Source organism: Psittacula echo (assembly GCF_963264785.1).
Source record: "Psittacula echo genome assembly, chromosome: 5".
Lineage (NCBI taxonomy): Eukaryota > Metazoa > Chordata > Aves > Psittaciformes > Psittacidae > Psittacula > Psittacula echo.
In genome coordinates this window covers 50,897,937-50,922,478 of record NC_137739.1, presented here as the reverse complement: position 1 = coordinate 50,922,478, position 24,542 = coordinate 50,897,937, and the positions used below count along the sequence as shown (strand labels likewise).

At 37.8% G+C, this 24,542-nt stretch overlaps 1 protein-coding gene across 2 annotated transcripts; it reads left to right on the top strand.

The window, feature by feature from the left end:
• The first annotated feature begins 7,435 nt into the window (after nucleotides 1-7,435).
• Nucleotides 7,436-24,040, top strand: MBIP (MAP3K12 binding inhibitory protein 1). Of its 2 annotated transcripts, none has more exons than XM_080617478.1 (9): nucleotides 7,436-7,594; nucleotides 11,926-12,045; nucleotides 13,797-14,018; nucleotides 14,115-14,211; nucleotides 15,733-15,798; nucleotides 17,498-17,650; nucleotides 19,640-19,737; nucleotides 21,122-21,160; nucleotides 22,380-24,040. In XM_080617478.1, the coding sequence occupies exons 1-9, from the start codon at nucleotides 7,469-7,471 to the stop codon at nucleotides 22,485-22,487; spliced, it is 1,029 nt and encodes a 342-aa protein (XP_080473604.1). In that variant the 5' UTR covers nucleotides 7,436-7,468; the 3' UTR covers nucleotides 22,488-24,040. The 2 variants fall into 2 exon arrangements, with proteins under 2 accessions (XP_080473604.1, XP_080473603.1); XM_080617477.1 differs by having other exon boundaries at nucleotides 22,377-24,037.
• Nucleotides 24,041-24,542: the final 502 nt, after the last annotated feature.

The following is a 24,542-nucleotide window of genomic DNA, read 5'->3' as shown; positions in this document are numbered from 1 at the left end:
CATATTAAATGCCGAAATCTATAGCCCCAAGTGGGAACTCAGTTTCCATGTAAGTAATCTCACCGATTTTTCATGGTGATTTTTGTCAGGCTGCCTGCATGTTTAATGTCAAACACAATTAAAAAACAACTCTGTTACCAAATTCGATGGAAGTTCCTGGTGGAAACAACTCGTGGAACCATTATCAAGAAAAATGTTTCAAGAGATGTATCACAACCTCTGGAATTGCCCTGATGTTGTTAGAAGGCTCCTGCAGGTGATGTGCTGTCTCTGAAAACACAAACTGCTGCAGTGCAGCAGAAAGCAGTTGCAGCAGAAGTCAGAATATGGCATGGTATGAACAAGTACGTATGGAAAGCTCTTCCGTGCACTTCTTTGTGAAACAGAGCTGGTCTTACCTTCTCCTCAAGCAAAAATGTTCCAAAGAGCACAGTTAGGATTGCTCACAATTACCATTCTCTAAGTGGTTCTACTCTTTCATGCAGGTGATATACATATATTTAGATGAATATAAACCAGGAACATTTCTGAGTTCCTGCAGTATAGTTATTCAAATGGAATCCATAGACATAACGAAATCAAGCTGAAGACAAGAATGAAAAAGATTAAGAATGCTGTATTAGAAAATATAAATAATAATTAAAAAAATCTGTTGTATCTATGAAAAGGGTATCCTCTTTCATTTTTTCTTGGTCACTTTTGAGAGTTCCATGTACAACAAGGTTTCTTAGCACTGCCCATACCTGTGCAGCTGAGCTGGAGTTACACTTCTCAACATTTAAAAAGGACTGCTTGTTCTCTGTTGAATCAGCCTCAGGTCATTATCAAACTTACAACCTAGGCCCAGTCTTGCAAAGGCTTTTACACACAGGCTTAGCTTTATGCACATGAATAGTCCTTTAGAATTCATTAGAATGATGTGTGTACAAAGTAAGCAGGTGCATGACTAGCTTCACTGAAGGACTGGGACCCAAAATGTCAGACTCCATATTCCCTATTAGCAAATGCTTCTTCTGCATTAGAAAAATACTGACAGTGTAAAGATGAGTGTGATCTTTTGTTTTGTTCGTTTACTATAATACAATGAAATCGTTCAAATAACTTTATAGTTAGTTTATATCCAAAAAGGGCATTATGTATTTATTTGTACAGATGTAGAAGTTGAAGAATACTGCAGGTGGCATGAACACAGAGTGACATATCCAGAGGATTTGGGTGCCTATCTTACTCTGTAATATGAATATAGTAACTCCTTAAGGCTATTTTGAGAGGCTCAATTCAATTACATAATATAGGTCCCTAATTTCAACTATCAGTCCATGAATCTCATATCTAAAGCAGATCTGAACCTAGTTCCTGAAGTCAATGGAGAAGCCTGCTAGAATACTGATCAGAGCAGTAATGACAGATGTGGTCTATTAGATAACTGTCTAGCTACTGGAGTACAGAAATTTATAAGCTAAACTGCTGAAGCAGGAGGTAAATTTAAACTTAAGCAACTTAACAGTTCCACAGAGAAGGCTAGGAAGACTGTATGTTTAGAAAAGGAGTCTGCTCCCAGCTAGGCTCTGTGAAAAGCTTGTACATAGCACAGCTGAAGAACCATATTTTAAATATTCCTAAGCATGCACCACTATTATTACTTTTGAAATAATAGTCAAATTATACTAATAAAGATGCAAGCTACAGCTTTTAAAATCAGGCACTCAGCAATCAAGGAATCCCAAAAGTTAAAGTTTCTCTGAAGTATACGCGCTATATTCCTGTTTCCCTGTTAAATATAGATTTTCAAGTATCCCATTAAACCTGAGATAAAATATATAATATGTGCAGCATGTACATATTAATGCAGTGGAAAATTATTAATTTTTAGACTATCTTCAGGTATGAGTGCTTAATTTCACAATACTTGTATCAATTTACTGACAGTTTAGAGACAGGGGAAACACTGTGAGCATAGACACCTACTCCGCAAGACACCTTCTACATTTTCATGTGATAGTCTCAAAAGGAAATTATAGGAAGGAGGTTTATAATGAAGCCTTTCAAAGTAGCTATAAAAGTCTAAATTTTGTGAACACAGAATAACTGTAATAATAGTTCACTGACTTCTAAGAAAAGCTGTTGGGCTGGGCCTTGGAGGTCAGTTCTTGATCCCAAATTATATAACTGAATTGAAGAATTTTGTGCAGAGGGTGCTAATCTTATTTGAAGACAGCAGCAAGAAAGAGGGGGTAGACAGGTATATAAAACTTAAATATGATGTAAAATTACTGAATGAAGACATGTAAAATAACGACCATGGAGCAGCATCAGAAAGTCTTAAGGGTAAAAATATTCAGAAAAGAAGGGCCATGTAGGTCTATATGTGTGTCAGGATAAGGACACTAAAATAGAGCTGGCAACAGCCTCATGAAGAGTTTGCATTTTGTTAGAAATTACTAAAAGTCATAAATATAGGAAATTTCTATTGTTTTGTTGTTGTTATTTTCTTGAAATGCAGATACATCACAGCTGTATTTCCCACAGGTCATTTCATACGAATTCCATTCCAATCCTGTATGAAGAGGGCTTTCTAAATTTTGATAGAGTGAAACACCACAAGGTCAGCAAAGACATTTGCTTTGAAGGAATGCAGCTCCTATTGGAGAATTAGATTTGTAATTCAGAGCCTTTATTTGACGAAGTTAATAAGAACATGGCTACATTTTATGGGCACAGGCTGAGGTTTTCTTGGCTGGGGTAGCAATTAAAATTAGGCATCAGCTTAAACATCTTGTTGAACCAGGAGTCATAACCTTGTTTGGAGCAATGCCTTTTCCTGGGTACCCAAGTAGCAACAGAAGTGAAGTGCTCTTCTGAAAGCAGAAAAATAAATAACAACTTTTATTCTGGAGGGGAATTTGTTTTGTCATATTCTATTTTAATCCAGTGGGTAGGATACCACCAATTTTCTATTTAGAAACAGAGATACTTTAGAGCAGCACTGATAATCAGAATATTAAGGAAAACTACATTACAGCAGTAATTGCCAAGTTGCAGCACTTGCCTGGGGCTCTGGGCAGAATTCAGGATATTGTTTTTATCTTTGAAGCTCCTAATGATTTCAGTTTAATCTTTTTCTGAAGTGTTGTTGTCTCTTTTGCCTTTCTATGTGCTACAGCTGACATAAGCAGAAGTACACAGCATGAGCTTTTTGACTCAGGAGAAAAATCTGCTTATACATTACACAGGCTCCCTAGCTTAGCACTTCACTCTTTAGCATAACAAACCTCAACCCCTGGTGTTCTGCAAAACACCCACCTTTCTTTGGGTGTTAGGGACAAAATTAAAGGGCAAGTTCAGAAATTATGTTAATCTAATACTCAGCAGAAGAAATAGTGCTAGTAATTATGACAGTGGTGACCAGCAAACAGAACTTGTGTCAATTTATTAAACTTTACTGTGATTTTAAAGTTCTTAAAGGCATTTCTGACTTCTGGGGTCAGAAAGAAGTGTATATCTTTATCATTTTATGAACCAAATAAAAAGGAGAAATAGTCCAAAACCAAAAGAAAATTCTTTTCCATTTCAAAATTATTTTCACTCAATGATATTCACCATTGAAGAACTTTGTGGTTTTGTGCATATATTTTTGAAGGTGGTTTTGGTAGGAGAAACTTTTATATGGCTCAGAGATCTATTTCGGGGATCAAAGCTGCAGAAGATTTAATATTATCATGATAACTCTAGCCCTGAATGTTGAAAGCAGTTCCATATTATTCCCTCCCTCAGTAGTCACATTATTAAAATATCTAAAAGTGGACATTACTGCCAACTTACACTTATTTAAATCTTCTGATCCCTCTTTATAAACTAGTATCTCTATCTCCAGCAATTCACTTCTTGCCAGTTTTTGACAAATTCCCTCCAAATTACCAGTATCTTTCCAGCAACAAGAGCTTCCAATATTTTATTGTTTCACCATCTTTAGTGAGGATGCCATGTAATTTCCTCTGTCTTTATGTGAGGCCTGGATTTACTGTGGCCAGCTTTACTGCCAGAGGCATTTGTGAGTGTTACTATGCACTACATGCAGTGAGCATATAATCATCTTTTGGAACCATTCTGCTCTGGTCTGTCTCTTTCATTAGATATGAATGTTTAACATACTTTGTCTTAGCTGTATTTGCATTTGTTTTTTTCCCCCTATTCTCATTTTCTCACATGCTCTCATTTTTCTAATCTCTTAAACCATTTTGGAATATTTCTGTTCTGTTCATGCTTGCATAATGCATTACATAATTTAATCTATGAAATTTCAGATGATATCAAATTTATTCAGCTAGCAGATGCAACATGGATCAAGGCCTTATGGGACAGTGCAAGTAGGAAGAAAATCTGTGCCATCTTGACCCATAGGAATCATTACTGTTTCTCTAAGAGAGGACCATTTTCTTGGCATCAACAGGAAGAAGGCAAAGATTCAGTTTCTGATTAGTAAATAATAAGTGGACATCAAGAACTCTATAGACATGGTCTTTGGCCTACTTTTTTTTAATGATCACTGAATAAATAACAGTACATCACCTCCACCATCTCTTTACATGCTGCACATTCATCCATCCTCCCTTATATTTCAATGTATATGGCAGCATAACCTCCTGTATCCTTCTGACATTTATATGGTTATCTATTTCTCTTTTGAAACATTTTGTACCCCACACCAACCTCTCACTAGAGGTAAAGATAACATACCCAAAAATTAATGAAAGATCTGAGGTCTCTCAACTAATAAAGCTACATTTAGCCACTGCTAAAGTAGGTATCACCTGCTCCACTGCTCCAGGAAAGCTTCAGAAGTGGGATTTATCAGGTAGCTGAGCATTCATCACTTGAAGTTAAAACTTGGTTCAAATGTCTGGACTTGATCTATCTTTTAAGGTCATTGGAGGTTCAGTCAGAGCAAATTGCCTCCTCCGACTCTGAGAAGCAACAATCAATGCCAGTGTGTTACATCTGTACCCCATATTCTCTTCTGGCCAGCAGATTACTTAAATGTTTATTCAGTGTTATAGTGATGGGAGGGGAAGGGGAAAGGAGATTGTATTTTCATTTATTCTTGAAAGCTTCATGGTTTAATCCAAATGAGATTATTATGTTTTGCTTGTTTCAACTGTCTGTCCAGAGATAAAACTGCAAGGCAAAGGTGAAGCAGCCAGTCCTTGATAGTGAGCCGGAAGCACTGCTGAACAGAACTGCAAAATAAAATTTCACAATCTTCCTTAACTGACTACTGTGCTCTGTGGGTGAGTTCAAGATATTGTCACTTGACAAAACCAGTAAATTTGAAGGAATTAAGCAAATTTCTACATTTCAGGGCTTCCAAATCAGGAACACATTCTGCAATATTTAAGCATTTCTGAATCCAGAGTGACTGTCATCATCCAAATCCAGCCAAATGTAATCTAGCTCACCTTAGATAAGATATCCTTGCAAAGCACTGCTCTCCATGAAATATACTGGTAATCATTAGCACTTAAGTCCTCTTTGGAATTAATTTTCCTCTGGGAATGAGGAGAGCTTTCTCTACTTGAGTCTTCTCAAATATTTGTCTGCTGGAGAGACAGAATACTATGTCTTCAGTTTAGTGAGATTTATTTTCACTAAATTAAGCTAAGTTTTATCTGGATATTTTAGAGAGGAATGCCTTTAAACTAGCCCCCAAAATGTAAGTCAAATAAATTAATCTGCCTTTCTAACATTTTTATGTAAGAATTCTTTAAGCTTTGTATAAACAACAGCACCCACCATTTCCCAATGGAATAAAAAATATTGAGGGGAAGGAGGAATAGGAAGAGATATGAAGGTCAAAGGATGAAAATTAGGGTATCAAAGGAAACATTAAGTAGAAGAATCTTTGTCAGCATTCATACTGTCTTAGGAAAGAAATCAAGTAGACCGTGTTAGAGGGAAAACAGTCTTGCAAGTCCCATAATCAAGAGTACTCTGACAAACCTGCTCCTTTCAATCTGATGAAAAAACAACCTTGCTGTAACCAGAAGAGCCAAAGCGTTGAAGAAAAGCACATACGAATGTAACGAAGTGAAGGTATAACCAGAAAAGCATCACTGAAAAAAGTGCAGTAATCTATATACGTGAACAAACACTCAGTGGAGGTACTCCTATAAGCATGCCTGCCCTGTGCCCATGCTGATAGCTCCATGGAGACTGCTGAAGGACAAGAAGGAGACAGAAGGCATGGAAAAGGGTGAGGGAGTAAGGTCATCTCATATAGAAGGGACGCCCCACAAGTTGCTGCTGCAGTCTAGGGTTCAAAGCCTGGTGGTACTGAAGGTGCCAAAGCAACACAGCAAGGTGGGCCAACACTCTGACTGCAGCCACTGAGGTGGTCTTTTACTTGGTGGTGTACTGCATCTGGCTCAGTCAGTTAATCTTCCCCATAGCAGCCCTCATAGTGCTATGCTTTGTATTGGCAGCTAGAAAGGTGGTAGCTGCCTCTCTAACATCCCCCCCTCTCTAACATTCCTCTAACCAGCAGGCTGGGGGTAGGCAAGATCTTGAAGGGGACATAACCTGTACAGCTGACCCAGACAGACAAAAGGGATATTCTATGCCATACAGCATCTGCTGAGCTATGAATGTAAGAGAAAAGAGGAGGAAGGAGAGCCATTTGTTATTTCTGGAGCAACTGCTATGTGTACTTAAGCCCTGCTTCCCAGGAAGTATCTGAACATCACCTGCTGATGGGAAGTAGAGAATAAAATCTTCTGTTTTCCTTTGCTTCTGTGCTCACAACCTTTCCTTTTGCTTTATTAAACTGCCTTTATCTTGACTCATGAGGTTTCTTCCCATCTTATTTTCTCCCCTCCCCATCCTGCTGAGGAGGACAGTGATAGAGGCCTGGTGGGCAACTGGCATTCAGCCAGGGTCAACCCACCACAACTGCATGCAATGGACCAGAGCTGAGAAACGCTGCAGGGTCCCAGAGACGTCCAAGGAAGGAGCAAAAGTTAAGATGCTCCCTCAGGCTTCAGAAAAGGGGCTGCTCACCACCCTGGAAGAATCGTGGTGTAGGAGAGGGTCGTCCCCACACCGCAGCATGGAAACCCGGGGGGGCAGGAGAAGGTGACAGAGCCTACCAGGCTTGAGGCTGCCTCCCCAGCCCGCGCCCTGCTGCCCCAGCCGAGCCGCTGTCCCGAAACGCCGCTCCTAGGCGGAGGGGCAGAGCCACCCCTACTCGAGTGGCCCAACGGCCTAAGGCGCCCAAACGAAAGCTCCCCACCGCAGCGCTGCAGAAACGGTCACCTCTTCGCGCAGCCCCGGCTTCTAGAACACCGCCTGCGGTTGGCTGCCGCTCCTGTCCATCAGGCCGCGGGGGCGGGGCCAGCTGGCTCGGCCATCCGAGGTATTCGTCATCGCGTAGCGACGTCTGGGACTCTTGGTGGCTGCGGCGAGGCCTGGTGTCATGGCGGCGGCGGCAGCCTCCAGCCCGCCCCAGCCCGGCGGACACGCTCCGGAGATCGGCCCCGACCCTGCGGCCTCAGAGGTGGCTAGCAGCGCCCTGCACTGCCTGGCCGGGCTGGCGGGGCAGGTGAGTGCCGGGCGGGCAGATGGGGAGTCCGGGGCAGGGCTAGCCCGGGCGCCGCGGGCCTCACACCCCGCCTCGCCCCGCCTTGGGGGCCCCAGCGGGGCGTACTCCTGCGTGTCGCCGGCTTGCGGAGCCCGTCCGGGCTCCAGGAGTTGGGTGCGACGCCGGGGAGAAAAGAAGTCTGGCACAAGCAGGGACCGTCATCGCTTCTGGAGGCTGTTAGCGCTTGGGCTGTGATGGCTGGGCCGGCTGCATCCCTCCCGGCGCGGGCACCCGCTGGCTGCTGCTGTGTGCCTTCACCGTACCTCTGCCTTCGAGTAACTGGACGGCTCATGTCACTTTGCAGTTTGATGGATGGTATCTTCCATAACAAACTGCAGTCTGCCTAATTGCTGTATCTTAATGATTATGAATTGAAAAGCTACTAAAAGCTGGCTGTGCATTGAATCAAAATAAATGATTAGGAGCCTGAAGTTAGGCTTGCTTGGTAATAGCATGCTATGAAACACACAGTGTGTCTCAGTGGGTCAGAATTTTTAAAGCAGCTTTGCTGTGGTACTTAAGTTGAAACACCTACTTTAGATTTAGTAATGGCTATGAATTATTTAACAGATGTTATGGTAGTGGTGGGAGGCCCTTACCAGGAGATGGTTTTAGTAACAATTTAATTATTTAACATAAATAATTTACAAATTAATTCCTTTTCCACTGTGGAAGCATATATGTAGTTCTGTGAAGGTGATAGAAACACACCCTTGCTTCTGAAATTAGCAGTTTGAAGGTTTGGGGCCAGATGAGGAGTGATATTTGCAGGAGATAATATAATTTAGTATATGCTTATGTTACAAAAATACTCGGAAATGCCCTCTGTTAGATACAGAGGCAGTTTAGTAGTAGCTGCTGACTGATGTGAAGTTATTTTTTAAAACATTTCACCTCGCATCTGAATAGAATTTTGTATTATATTTGCTTCTCCTCTCAAAGTCTGCTAGTAATTTTCTCCATTTTCAAACAAAAGTCATCCAGAATTAACGGCCTGAAAAGTTAGATGCTGAGTAGTAAGAGTCTCAGTTTTCTCATAACTAAAGTGATTAAAAACTACCCTAGCTTTTGAACAGGAGTGCAGTGCTAAGCAACTTGATGATCATATGCTGTTGATTCATGCGATTACTGAGACAGGAAAACCACCTATGTATGGAAGACGAAATATCCTATAATTCTTTCTTGTGAAAATTCTAAATGTAGTCAATAACGAGCTAGTGACTGTCAGTTTATCTAGATGACAGATACTGCTTTCTTCATACTGCTTCTTACATTCATACTGCTGTTCTTACAGTGTTAATGTGAGGGAAAAGTTGAGCTCTTGTATTTATGAAAACCACAAAGAATAATAAAAGTTTCCTGAACTCTAACTAGGCTACTTATCATGAGTTTAATTAATTGTTTTCAAGCCTACGTTAATTACTACTTTCTCTCTTTCCTGTTTGCCAGTGTTTGCTCTGTGTCTAGCATGTTAACAGGAGAGAGCTTAGTGTTTTTAACATTGTTTTGGCATGCACAGCCAGTTGCAAGAGATCAGTTTAGAGTTGCTACATCTGCCTCAGTAGACTTACATTAGTTGTAGTGTAGAGTAAAATTGTCATCATTGGCATTTGGAGTGTATTCTTTCCAAGACAACAAACCAATTTTACTGTGCACTGCACTGAACTATGAGTAGGGGTCTGGTTGCTCCGTCTTAGCTGAGGCCCATTTAATTGCTCCGTCATGATTGTTTCCAGTTACTGAGTTAGACTCTTGCCTGCCAGCACTTGAGTTCTGGTAGATTTAACTGGTGTTCTACCAGGTTACTGACTTCAACAATCTATCTTGCGCTTTTGACTGAAACCCCTGACTCCTCATTTCCCTTTTATAGAGATGAGTGAACATGTGCCAGATCATTAGTTGTCACAGTTTATGAGCCATTATAGTAGTTTAAGTTGGATTTATGCTAGCAGGTTGGACTGTAAACAGGAATATTTCTGGCACAGGAATTTTTTTACTAGAGCAGTCACTTGAAGCACAGAAGACATCCAGGGATAACAACTCTTAAAGCTAATATGACTGATCATGAAAAGTTCTTTTAAGCCCCAAGTGACAGTGTCTTTCATAAAAAAATTTCAAAGGGCTGAAATGACTTATGATCCTGTAAATTGCTACAGAATAGGCTATGGACTTGTAAATATACAAAGGCTTTGATGCTAGCAAATCACAGAATTTATAAACCTGTCACAGTTCTTAGAAGTAGAAGGATGAGAAAACTAATTATGTTGTACTAGAAACATGTTTGGATGCAGGAGAGGCTCATTCTTATATTTGAAAACAGTGTCTGTGAGTTTAAAATATCACTGATCTAAATATCACTGATCTAAATTATTCCAAGTCAGAACTTCTATCGGTTTTGTACATTGAACCATATGCACAGGAGTCACACGCTGTGATATGAAGGCACACATCATCTGATTCTTTGTGAAAAAACATGCTTATTAGGAAATTGCAGTAGGACTCCTGTTTTGTTTCATTACAATGACTTACATTTATGCCTTTTTTCCACCGTCAGTGCACTGTAATGTAGAGTATAGCAGATGTTACTCTTCTCTTTGGGAAGAAAGATGTGCTTCAGATGATCCCATGCACACTGGCTAAATTCCTAAAGTTTTTTTCTTACTAAATTATAAAATTCTTGATTTTTGTAAGGTGTTCAGAACTAGTATTTCCTTACTTTTTTTCTACATCCTGTGTAGTTTAAGTACTGCACAGGAACAACCATTTGTGTGAAAATTACCTAAAATGCATTATATATCTGGTCAGACCAAGGCCTTTGCTATGTAACTTGGAATCTAATACTGGATTTATCAAAGTTGTTCTTTGACTAAAGAAGGAAGGCTCAGGCTTATAGTTCTTTACATACAAAAATGTGATAATGCTGGGGTTTAAAAGTAACCCAGAACAACTCGCTATCCACTGCTTTGCTATCAGAGTGATGAAGGCATTCTTGTGTTTGGTTCTCATTGTTTTCTTATACACTGTGTGATGGATTTAGGAAACAAGTACATTTGCATTCTGTGTTCTTGTCCATAATATTTGGTGCTGTTAAAAGTTAAATATCTTTAGACCATATGTTAAAGGTCACTTTTGTCATCTGTTTGAGGTGTCTCTGTTTCTTTGTTTGTTTCTGGGTTTTTTTGTATTTGTTTGTTTGTTGTTTTTTTGTTTTTATTTTTAAGAAAATAGAAAGAATGAGATGTAGACATACAAATATTTATTTGACTTGGAAATTCTGTGTCTCAAATAGAGTACCTGAAGGTCTTCTTGATTCTTAGCTAGAGTTTTATCTGTATTTAGAGTTTGGGGGATCAGTTACAGATTGGTTGGAGAACAATGTACTTGGCTTTGGGAAAAGAAAGTGCTTGTTGCTTCAAGATCTTGAGAAAAGCTTTAGTGCAACAAAAATAGCAAAAGTGGGTGTGAAAGTGTGCGGTTCGTTAATGATTATTAACAATCTGCTTTGTATTAGAAAGTGAAAGTTTATTTTTAATTTTCAGAAGATACATAGTTGCTTTAAATCTTCAGATTCATCATATATGTCTATTGCTTTGTGAGTTAAATATTGCAATTCCTTGGAAAAGAGAATAGACTATGGCAATTGTTATTTTGATCTGAATGCATATAAAGGAAAATAGTGTGATTTGGAAATGTGTTTGATAGTGGTGCTGTATAGTCTAGAGTTTGTTTAACCTCAAGATTATTTTTTTTTTTAATGCTTATTTTTAAAATAAAGCCTCCTTTGGATTAGCAGCAAGTAATAATTTCAAGAATGTGGCATGGTACAGTATCATGACCTTGGTCATGCAGGAATAAATAGCCTTGCAGATCTCAGAATAAAATACATGAGCTTACAGGAAACTGCCATCCTGGGTGCATGTTTCTTCCTACTGGTGGTTCTGTCATCTGTTAAAAGAAAAGATTTGAGTAATTAACCTGAACAGTATGTTTTTGTACGATAGTTAATTGAATTGAGAATCGACTGAAGTTAAAGATCAAATTAATACAATGAAAGTGTGAAGAAGTAGTAAGGAATTTTTAATTTCTGAATATACTCTACAAATGCTAGCTTTTCTTGAAAATGACAGCTGCTTGAATTATAATTAATGTTAAACCTCATATATGTCCTCATATAAAAATGGGATCTGTATGAGATTGAGCATAATTGTTGTCCTGTAGGAGTCTTGTAAACTTTTGTGACATTAATACAACATAACATAATTTTTTGTTGTGTTTGCTTTGTCCTTTTGAAGCTTAACCTTGAAGATGATATTGTGAAAGTTGTAATCGATTGGAGCAAGCTTCAAAGCACATCAGCACTTCAGCCAACGTTGCTCTTCAGTGCACTTCAGCAGCATATTTTATGTTTGCAGGTAAGTATTTCATTGGACATATTTGACTTGACAAAAGTGATCAACAACTGAATATAGTTAAGTTATCTAAACTGTAAAATCTAAGTTGTTTTTGTTCTTACATTGCTATGTCTAACAAAAAATAGTGCGAAAGTGTTATATGCTTGGGATTCCACTGTGCCTCATCGGTACTCACGCTTATGGATTTTTCCGATTAGTGGTGGGAATAGCCACTGTAGGTGAGCAGGCTGAATAAACGCAGCCTCATTGATTTCTAGACTTGCATTGTAAATGTGATACATTTCCATCTATGGTGGGTTATAATTAAGCAATAAGACACGGCAGGTGTGTGTCATGCTATGATAATGATTCCATGCGTTGGGTGAGTTTTGAGGCTCATGGAGTGCTTTCAGTGGTTCAAGAAGTGGCATTATCCCAGCATGACACATCCTGGAGTGTCTTACTGCAATTAAATATATTTTCAGCTTTTTTTTTTTTTTTTTTAAAGAGTAATTTCTTTGACATTAATGTCTCATCTTGCCAAGTAGCCAGTCACCATTACTGTCATTTCTTTTAACTATTTGAAACTTTCCAACCCTGCCAAAAGTATGTGTAATTTAGTTGCATGGGAGGGAGGGTGAGCAATTTGTCGGCTGGTAACAGAACAGTGTTTTGACTTGATAGTTCATCTGTAAAAGGTGGGGATTTGAATACTAGTTTTTTGCTTCAGCTAGTCAATGAATTATTTCAAATATGTAGTATTGAGAGAGTTAAAAAGGAAGTTCCTGTATTTGCTTGGCTGTAGGTAAAAGAAAGACCCTTTATGTTTTCCAGACATCCACCAAATCTTTGGTGTGATGAACAAAAAGAGAAAATATGCAAGATAAAAGCAAATAAAAATCACATCCAACTGTAAGAACACTGCAAGTAGGAATCTGATTCATTTCAGGAGATGTAGCTGGTAAAAATCATGTTGTCTTTAAAAAAAATAATAATTTCTAGAGGGAAAATAAGCAGTAAAATTCAGACTAGGTGAAACTGGTAAAAATTTAAAAAAAGGGGGTGACACATACATATGTACTGGGGTTTTGTCATTACATCTGTTATTCCAATAGAATAAGCATTTCTTTTTGCTGCTATAAATGCCAGTGCATTCTTTCATTTAATTTCATGACCTAAGTAGATAATAAACCGTGTCAAGAAAAGCATGTGTTCAGGATAACGCTAATATATATCATGTCTGTGTTCTCTCATTCACTTGGGCACTGCAGGTTCAAGTGGAGAATGTAGTGCTGTGGTGACAAAGTAAAGGCTTTACAGTGTGAAAGCATTGGCTTTCATGTTAAGGAAGAAAAATACTAAGCCTTACTGTTCTGAGTAGGCATTTGAATGAAATGTTAATTAAGTGGCATTGATGCCAATGATTGACACTTTGATTTCCCTAGTAACAGATGAGCAGGAGGCAGATTTTTGTGGAAATTTGGGAGTTTTCCTGTATAAACATCTAAAAGGCACAGGTCAAAAAGGCCAGAATCGTGGTGTGCACAGTATTTGGAACTATAGCCTTTTTTTCCCTTTTTTAAAATTTTATTACTGTGTTCCATCAGAGGCAGATGTTGTAATTCCTAAAATTATCTCAGTTGGTCTGTTTTAGAAATTATAATAGTATTTGGCTTTTCTGCTTTTTCTTTTGGGGATTTTTGTGGGGTTGCTTTGTTTGTTTGTTTGGGGTTTTTTTTTAATAACCCTAACATACTGTTTTCTTTGTCCAGCCTCTTTTAGAAAAACTCCAGTCATTGATTAAAGAGGAAAATATAGGCCGTGTTGAACCTGCAGGTAAAACAGGCAATCAGACTTCTGAAACAAGTTTAGGTGTTTATGATGGTAACTGTCAGACTGAAGAAAAGTATGCAAGTTATGATTTGAGAGATCTGAAGGAAGCTCATATTAATTTCGATCCAGAGGTGGTCCAAATAAAAGCTGGAAAAGCAGAAGTAAGTGATTTACCTAAACAAAAAATAAAAAGATCTTTCTGAATTTTAAATTTAAAGAATGAAATAGATATATGCCATCATGTTTACTACCTGCAGATTGACAGGCGGATATCAGCCTTCATCGAGAGGAAACAAGCTGAGATCAATGAAAATAATGTCAGGGAATTTTGCAATGTTATTGATTGTAATCAAGGTAACTGGATACCCAGACTTTAATCTTCATAGCAGTTTAAGTTGGTTAGTTTTGATTTTTGGCTTGGGGGTTGGGTTTTTTTTTTTGCCTTTTTTTTTTTGGTGGTGGTTTTTTCTTTTCCATTTGTTCAAAAGCATTATTCTATATTTAAAACAGAACTTCATTTTAAGAGTAACTTTGTTTTAAAGTTAAGAATTTGCATGTGCACTGCAGATGTTGTCAGATAGACAAAAAAAGGAAGTAGTTCCTTTAATACATCCCATACAGAAAGATTATAGCTATTACTGTGTTCATTTTAAGAACTATAATCTTAAATCAGATGATTTTGTAACTGTTGTTTAGTGGTTTAGCTAGATGTTCCTTCTGAAGTCAACTGAATTGCAATTCAGAAATATCTTGTGAATTACATATTCAAATTAAAGTTTTAAATTGACTATTACCTAATGCTAGTTAAATTACAAAGAAGTACTTTTTGCAATCAATTTGAGTTACTAGCTACTTAGAATACTTAGAACTTTTTCCTTTCAACATTACTCACAGTGTTGGTGTTTTTAATGCACCAACTGACGCAATTTGCTGTATCTATAACCAGTCTTAAATTCATCTGGCAGGCTGGATCCCATTAGCACGATTAGTGACTGTGTAACCAAATGCATCTTAAAAGTGAAGACACTTTTATATACATAAGTATATGGGGACATTTTCTAAGTACCTGTGAACCCAGATGTGCATTGTCTCTGTGATATGCTTTTAGAGATCAAAGCTTATTGTTCCTTAAGCTTTATAGGAAGAGAGTTTAACTGCTTGAATATTTGTTGGAATGAAAATGACAGCTGAAATCTAGTTGAATATGCTAGACAGTAAAAGACTGATTCCTAAAATTAATTACGTACAGAAGAAATTATGAAAAGACCTTTGTGTGTTGAGGCATAATAAAAGATGTGTAAAGTTTTGGCGTATATTAACACAGAATAAAATATAAACATTAGACTAAACTAAGATGGTCTGGACTGTAGGTCTTTATGATTAAACAAATTAAAGAAGTCACAGGCATCAGAATAAATGCATCAAGGTGATGAAAGAGTGCTGATGAGTAATTAGACCAGTGTAAAATGAGAGGAGAGTTTCAAAAAAGAACAGAAAACCAGAATCATAGTGGTAAGCAGGGAAAAGACTTCTCTACAGGAAGAAAGACATAAGTTACAGAGAAACACAATGACAAATAAGAACCAAATAAAATGTAAATTGGAAGAAATTTGGGTTGATCCAATCAACTTTCATATACACCTGTACATACATATATATAAGTGACTTATCCAATTAAAACCAGTAGGTCCATGCAAGTGTGGGAAACTATAATGAGTGTGTTTGTAGAATGAAAGAAGTATTTCTGATGTTTTAATTGTATGAAAGATTTTCATTAGATTTGTTAAAAGCCTCAAAGCTGATGATGGTTAGAATGTTCTGAATTATAAAGACATAATTAAGACCTCACTTTTTCTATCATTATTATTTATTTAGAAAATAGCTGTGCCAGAACAGATGCAATTTTCACACCTTATCCTGGATTTAAAAGCCATATAAAGGGTAAGGAACTACTTTAATACCCCTTTATTAAGTGTCCAGATAGAGCAATACGGATAAATTTTTGGCTTTAAAACTTTCTATAGAATGCTCAAAAAATGCAAACTTAACATACTGATTTTTGAATCTCGTGAGTACTTTTACATCCTCGCATCTCCAAGGTTTTCAATCCTGTAACTGCTTCATTAAGTCAATGGTTATGCTCTAAAGAGCAAAACAAAGTAGCTTATTTTCATTGTCTAAAAGGAAAGATACAGAAGATAAGGCGGGACGGAGAAACAGAACAGTTCTTAGCTTTTCGTTTAAGGCAATGCCAGCAGTCCTGTCGAGGAATTGAGATTCAATAAAATTATCTTATATTGTTTGTTAGTTGGTGTAACCAAGTTGGTTTAGAAACCGTTTTGGGGCATAACGGAAGTTCCGAGGTACAGGTTTAAGGGAAGTGTTGAGCTGGGGAACAAGCTCAGAACTGCACTACCTTTTGAAAAATAGTAAATAGTGCAGAAATGATTGTCCAGCAGAAGTCACACATAAAAGATTGCTTGTCCGTCTCCTGTTCTCTAGGTGTACGAAAGTTACTCTGTGTTTAAAAATGAATAAATGAAATCTCCCAAATGGAAATGAAAGTAACTTGTCCATTTTCAAGAGTGGTAGTATTCAGTTATCCACCTGATACTGGTTCTAGAAACCAATTCATTATTCTGAATTGAGAATAATAGTGTGAAGCATGATAGGTATAAGCATTAGAAGGTCTGGTGAGTTAAGAGGAAGATAGGGAAGTGAGTTTGAGTTTATAATCTTTCACTAAGAACTGCATTCAGTAGTCACATTTTTTAAACTGAGTGCTAATTTGTAACTTGGATGATAGCATATTACAGGAAAAAAAGAAAAGCTTGCACTTCAAGTAACTAAAAACTGAACAGTTCATGAACTGAAATATGAATAACACCTAGAAAGGAATTGGAAGTAAAACCAGCATAAACTGAAGCAAAAATGTGACGTGACCTTCATGAAGTATTGGGCAAGAAAGTATGCGCTTCAGTGTCTGGAGTTCCAACATAGTCTTTAAGCCTGCAGTACACTGCAGTAGTCCTGTCAGGAGGGACTTGAGAAAGGACTGTGATTTATAGAAGAGACGAAAATGTTCTGATAAAGACATGGTTCATGAGGGGAGGAAATATAGACCCGGAAGCAGCTGAGGAGTTATTAAAGCTGTTAACCTGAATAACAAAAATTAGAAGAGAACTTCCTTGCCGAGATTTGTAGCGGTTCTTCTAGTTGTTTACCTCCCCTCATCTTCATGTATTTATGATGCTTCCTGTAATACTAGGTCTGGCCTTTTCTTTGCATTCACAACGGCTCACATGTGCAACTGCTGACATAGATATTGGGCTTTCTGCTATTTATCAGCAGCTGATGACAAACTCTTGATACTGCCGTTCTACATGAATGTATGAGTAATTCTTTTACTTTGCATATGTAAAGTCCTAGGTTTTTTTGTTTGGTTTGGTTACTTGTGCAAAAATAGGAAAATACTTTTACTTGAACCTTTGATCTTGATATTTGTGGGACCCTTCACATGAGAGACTGGTGTGAAATTGATTTAACACAGGCTTTTACATTTTACCATTTTGATTGGTTTAGTTAGATGTACTTTGTGTTTCTTGTGTATGTGTATTAAATTTGTGTTCTCTTTACCTAGTTTCTAGGGTGGTAAATACATATGGTCCTCAGACTAGATCTGAAGGGGTGCATGGGTCCAGTCACAAAACCAGTGTCCCCATTCATGATTGTGGAAACCAAGCTGTTGAGGAGAGATTGCAAAACATTGAAGCACACTTACGGTTACAAACAGGTTTGTATCATGTTTTAATTTTGACATCGATATGTCAGTTTGTGTTAGTTATCATTACTGTAGTAAAACTGGACAAGTCTATAAAAACTGTGACTGTAAAAACAATGGATAGATCCACGGATGTGTTTAGTTACCCCAAATACTACAGTCGTATGTTTAGGTTCCTATACCCAAAATGGAACCCAGATTCACACCCAAGTTAGGATGCTGAGTTAGTAAATGTATGCTTGATGTGGTGGCAAATGAAAGAGAGGCGCTTCAGAATGGGATTAAACCAGTCTGGAATATTTGGAGGTAGGGGTTCTCAATAGCCAGTGGAGTCCTTCTGCTTTGACCCACTGAACAGGAAAAGCTGAGGTTAGGATTCAGTCCTGCTTCATGGACACCTTCTGTGACAGAAAGTAGAATACTCCCAGATACTGTTGAGGTAGCAGAGCTTGATGTTTAGCTGTATACCCATCTCAAAAATAAGGTGGATTTTGTGCATGGAAATAGAATTTGCAAGTGGCTGGGCAGCGCTAAGGTTACAATGCAGCTTTGGAGTCTATACATATCAGGGATGAATAGGGGTAGCTAAGGAGGGGTCCATGCTTCCTGGTTCTGCCTGTAATAGGTGACATAATTTTATTTGAAGGAACAGGTTTTTAAGCTACAATATAGGGGAAGAGGAAAGTGTGCAGTTCCAGCTCAACTGCTGTCCAAATCAGCATTCAGTGCTGAAGGTCTCAAGGTCATTTTTTACTTACCCCAGCAGCTGTGCAAAAGGTAGTCATCTGAGCAGGTAACCTGCCTCAGCTACCTGCTCACTGGTTTTGGTTTCTAATGATGGAAAGAGTTGTTCTCAACTCATCTGCTGTTTATCTGAACAGCTTCTTCTAGTGCTAGTACTGCTCTTTTCCCTTTACATTAAGAGTTAGCAGTATTAAGAAGAGTGAGAGGTCAGCCGATTTAATTAGTAGCTGCTGATTGATGAGGAGAGATCAGAACTGAAAGGAGGGAAGCTACCTGCAAAATGGTCTGTCTGAAGTGAGGAAGTAGATGAATGGCAAAAAAACCCATTAGTGCTTATTTCAGTAGTTTGTACAATAGAATTATCTTACCTAACAGACCTAGAAATAAATGGAAACAGGTGGCAAAAGAATAAGTAAAAGCTTGCTAAGGCTCTGGTTGTCATTGCTGTTCAGAGCCACTGTCATTTTATTTGGGATAGCCAGTAGTTAGTTGTGAATAAACTGATTTTAGCTAATAGAATACTGTGTAGCATGGTACATAGATGCTTTCTGAAGCTGATCTTTTGATCAGTTCTGTTCTTAAATGGGGAAACAAGCCCAACCTGCTGTAGGATAGCTGCAAACAGCAAATGGGTTGAGGTGGGTTTTTTTGTTGCAGTTGGTTTTGTCATGTATGCAGGTTTGTTGGTTTTTTGTTTGGTTGGTTTTTCGGTGGGGGGAGACAGAGAAGGGTTTGTGCATTTGTTTTGTTTGGTTTTTATTTTTTTCCAAATCTCTGCTATTCTATTCCACACAACATTTCCCCACCACTGCTTCTCCCATCTGTGCCTAAGCAAATGCTATTCTTTGTCAAGTGCAACTCATACCTGTCCTCATAACTTCTGATGCTCAGTGGAGATAGGCTTCCTTCAGAACAGTCTTGGATATCAGTGCTGAATTCATGTGTGGTTGGCCATCCCATCTGCTTGTGTGACTAATATATCATTAGAGTGATCATTGGCTGTTCAGGGACTTTGTCAGACATATTTCAGCCACCTGCATAAAGTTGTCTGTTGCCTTCACTGACTGCAGTGGGTTATCAATCAGCTTTTCCCTTAATCATATTAATTACACTTCCGTTTTACTGTTCTGTCCACTTGTTTTGTTTCAGCTACTGGTTGATAGCTGGACTCAAACAATTCACATGTAAAACTTGCAGTCTTTAGTTTAAAAAGTTATTCAAGCACTTTTTGTTATTTCTTTGTATTTTTGTATTTAGGTGGTCCTGTACCAAGAGACATTTATCAGAGAATTAAGAAGCTTGAAGATAAAATCCTTGAGCTAGAAGGGCTGTCTCCTGAATATTTTCAATCTGTGGTAAGAAATTCATCTTCTTTTAGCATACCTAAATGCATTCGGGACTTTTGTTCTTATGTCTTTGATGTACAGACAAAACCTAAGGGCATACACTCTTGATAGAGAACTCTGACTTGGTGTAATAGTTGTGTTTTATTTGGACCATCTGTGTAAGTTCATATTTCTACCTAATTTCTTATTTGAAAGAAAATAGTATACATTTGAGGGGAAAAAATTGCAGTCACCCAAGATTCACAATTTGTAAGAAATTTATTATAGAGGTTGGATTTCTGCACCTCCTTCTCCCTGCTCCGTCGATCCCCCCACCCCACTCAGGTTGGCAAGCAGGTGACTGAAGCATGTTACCTGCTCAGATAAATACTTTTTGCAAAAACTCCCACACTTATCTGTTTCTTATGACAAGAAAATTGACAAAAGTTTTGATCTCGATACAAATCATTAATAAAGGCTTAAGTCCTTTGGGCTTCTGTACATGATCTGATTATGAAAGATCAGGTATACAAAATAACTTCCAATGAGAGAGTAAACCCTTTAAATATTGTTCCCTGTGATTCTATGACTTTTGTTTCTATGTTGCTAGTTTTCAGGCAGAGTTCTGTTTCTTTCTGGATAGTAAACCTTATCTGCCATTCACAAAAGAAGATTGGGACAAAGAGAACATTAGTTGTTACTACATCTAGCTCTGGTTGGCTGTAGAAATTTCTTGTCTGTTATTTTGTTGTTCTTTCCCCATGTAACACTGTCTCTTTTACTATTGATATTATTTTAATTATATCTTCTCCTGTGTGACCTGCCAAGAGTCTGCAAAAATTAATGGCAATATTACCTTTTTGTTTGATTGTTTGTTTATGTTGGAGACCACTTATTTGTGAGGCTATTCCTTCAAGTTGTTGGAAACCAGAATTTAAAACATACATTTTTATAAGATGAGATTTCCACAGAAAGGGCTTTAGGATCTTCTCTAGAATGGGGGTCTGTGAAAAATTCGTGGTCATGGCAGTGGTAGTATTGTACAGTAATTAGAATTCTTTTGTCCAAACTTTTGCAAAACTATTGGTGTGGATACAGGAAATTTTGGGGGAGAAAAATATTGACAATTTCAAAAGCTGGATATTGATCTTGGTTTTGTCTGAAGGAAGCTTCAGTTAAGTTGATAGTTGTTGGCTGCCAAGCATGGAGAAGCTTCAACAACTTCTGAATGTTCTCCAGTAGTGTTCTTCGTGATCCAAAGTACTTAATTATAAAAAAAGATTTCTTTAATCCATGGAATGGCAGTCAGTGTTCTTTCTGCACTTTAAAGCCTCTTGTCAACATTGTTACAGAATTACTTGTGGTCCTTTGTCAGTGCAACATTAAGTCTCTTTTGATTATGTCTTTTCTTTAGAGTTGTTCTGGCAAGAGGAGAAAGATTCAACCGCCTCACGTAAGTGCTGTTAACTTTTGTTTACCCTAAGTTTAGGATGTTCTGAGTGAAAAGTAATCAGAAGTTCTATCAAGCAAATATCTAACTTCTCAGAAGTAGCTGCATCAGTACTGGATATCTTGCTGGCAAAGAAAGAGAAAGAAGAAGACAGAAAGTTAATGGATGTCCAAGTGAAATGAATCTTCTAAGAGTTTATACTGGAGTAGGTCATTTAGTGTTTTCACCAGTTAGAAAGATGAAAGAATAAAACAAATCTGTAATGTTGTTAATCAACATGGGGTAACAAACAATTTGCAAATTCTTACCAGCCTCTTAGTAATGTGTTCTGGTTTGGTTTTGTTTTGTTTGTGGCTTGGTGGTTATTGTTGATGTTTTGAATTATTTTTTAATTTCCTTTATTGGTAAATTTATTATAGTTATTCATATTTATTTATGAAGAGACAATAAAAGTAGAATTGTCTGGCTCAGCAAAAGTGTTGCAGAAAGACCTGACATTTATAGGAGATACTAACCTGAGTCAGTAAGACTTGCCATTTTCACAACACCATCACATAAGGGAATGCATTAACTACGCACCTTAGGCTACAAGAGAATTTCTTCTCAGTGTGAGACTGCAGCTGGGACGCTGCTACTAGCCATCACACTTGGAGACAGATGGGCTGGGAAGAATGCTTAGAATGGAATGTGGGCCATGAGAGACTTTAGGAATTAGGCTTGTTTACATGAGGAAAAAAAAAGTCCTCTATAGAGTGAAATATGTTTATAAGAAGGATGATGACCAGTTCTTTGTGTGAGAAGAGATAAAACAAAATGTCAGGTTAAGTGGGCACAGAGGACATTGTTGTTGGGCAATAGGAAAAAAAAAACCCTTCTGGTAAAGCTGGGTTGTATAAGATCTAGGTAGGCTTGTCCAGTGTTTTAACATCATGATGTTTTAACATCAAAGGATATTTGTTTGTTTGTTTTTTTTTCATGAACAGGTTAAATAAGCATCTGATGGAAATAGTATGGATATGTTGATCCATGATTGGGACTGTCAGTTTCTTCTAAGTGTTTTTCTTTCAATTTTAATAGCCATAGACCAGATTCAGACAATTCTGCAAATGTATTTGTATCACTTAGTGCAATATGCAGTGACCTCAAGTTTAAAGTGCTAGGCCACTTCTCCAGCAATTACAAAATGTAAATGATTGTGGTTTTTATTTTGTTCTTTTAGCAGAACTATTCATTGGCTGAACTTGATGAAAAGATCAATACCATAAAACAGGCATTACTGAGGAAGACAAAAGAGAGCAAGTCCAAGGAGGCTGAGAGACTTCTTCAATAAAAAAAAATGTATTTTCAGAATCCTCATCATGCTTTACACATACCTAAACCATAGACCTGAGTAGTGTTGATTGGAGATGACTTCAGCAATGAAAGCAAAGCATGCTTATAACCTCCTTTCGAATGATCTTGAAAGCTTTGTTTCGGAAGAGCTCATTTAAAAACTGTCTTATTAATTAAATAGTTACTGTAAAATGAAGAATGTTTTCGGAATAGCATTCTAATCCATTCCCTTCTGTTATAAAGGAGGATTGCAGCGTTGTTCATATGTGGAAAGTTGTAATCCACATAAAAAAGCTACATTTCACATGTAATTCTTGATGATTGGGTATTCAAAAGGGCTATCTTTTGAATACTTTCCATGTAAGTAGTTTGCATAGACTTGTGAAATAAAACTAAATATTCATAAACAAACTTAGGAAGAGAAAATTAAAAATACCTCTCGCAGTATGCATGCTTGCCTGCATTTTGTCCATATTTGTCACTGTTTTCACTACTGTTAGAACGGCAACAGATTTCTGTTTAAAATATGGTTATGGAAATCTTATATGTGTAAATAGAGACACCTGTTCTTCACTTCCTCCATGCCCTGTAGGAATTCAAACTTTGTACCCTACTAACAAACTTAATATATTCTAAAAACCACTCCAGGGGAGGTTTTGAGGAGCATGCCAGCAGGCACCAGCTTCCCTTCCTTCCATGTGCATGCTTATATGACTTCTGAAGCATGGATATTGGGTACGTAGTTTAAATTGGTCAGATCTTTGGCCACACACTGAAGTGTGATTTTGTTTGTTTTAATAAAACACTTTCTATTTATACCAGTTCTTTAGTTTATTTGCTGTCTCTGTGTTTGTTCCGGCTTAGAAGTAGCTGTTACAGAGGGATTCCTCTATGTTAACTCTTCTGCTTATAGCAGTCATACTGTCAATGTCCCTGTATCAGTCTCTGTGACAGGTGTTAAGAACAGTACTGACTGGACACGGTTGTACTTTGAAGAATAGTAGACATTTTCTGTAATTCTGTGTTCTTATCTAAACTAATATTTGTTGTAGTATGTAGTGCTTCTCTGAAGGTGAGCCATCAGAGATGCCTGACAAAAGCTACTTGAGCTCCAGGAAAGAACATAGTATATGTTACCTGTTCACGTTCCTAGTGTCCACCCATAGAGAGGTTAACCCACGCAGTAATGGGTGCCTCAGATACAGCATTGAGTACAAAGAGGTACTTCTGCATTTGAAGACAGTGACCTGCTTATGTGTAGGACTGTTACTCAGACTGTATGCTGCATAACAATCCAGCATCCTACAGAGACTACTTCTGTTATGCAAAGTGTTACAACTGTTGAAAATCTGAGCAGCTCATGTTACTGGTGAAGCAACACAATGAGCTGCAACTTTTACCACAGGTAGATAAGCTTTGCTTGCTGTCTACAAAAAATTTTTTTTTGAGCCATACTCAAAAGAATATAGCGTGGATATAATTGTGCCTAGCACCATACATGTCAAACAGTAGTACTTGAAAGTGGGAGGTGCTTCTTGCAGCTGGGGACAGGAAGGACAGTCACAGGGATTTAGCTTGTGTAAAGAAGCCTGCTTGTATAAAGAAGCCTACTTGTGTGTACTAATTCAAGTATTGGTGGGACATGCTGGCTAGGACTACTGCATTTTCACTGTGCAATTTTCTGTGGAAAATTCTGGAGTGAAGCCCTAAAAGAGATAATAAACATGTGGCAGATACCTTGGGTAATATTGGCTAATATTAAATTATTTGTTGTTAGTTTATGTTGTAACAAGTGCATATGTATTTACATACAGACAAAAAAACCCAAACCAAACAAACCAAAACTTCACTCCTCATCTGGAGTCACTTTCTTAGAATAAATTGCAAACACGCTGAATTCCCCAATGGAGAATGGTTACAAAAAGACTGCATTAGCAATTTCAAAGTGGCTTTTTCTGTAGTGAATTGTGTGCTGCTTGAAAGATCTCTTGCCATGGGGTTCTCCTTTTTCTCAAGATGACAGCAACATAGCAGTTGAGGGTTGAAAGCATAA

What these genes read in the sequence shown, in the direction of transcription:
- MBIP (XM_080617477.1), top strand. Translation starts at nt 7,469, where the DNA reads ATGGCGGCGGCGGCAGCCTCCAGCCCGCCCCAGCCCGGCGGACACGCT. An exon ending in TGGCCGGGCTGGCGGGGCAG is followed by an intron (nt 7,595 to 11,925) that starts GTGAGTGCCGGG and finishes GTCCTTTTGAAG; the next exon opens with CTTAACCTTGAAGATGATAT. An exon ending in TAAAAGCTGGAAAAGCAGAA is followed by an intron (nt 14,019 to 14,114) that starts GTAAGTGATTTA and finishes TACTACCTGCAG; the next exon opens with ATTGACAGGCGGATATCAGC.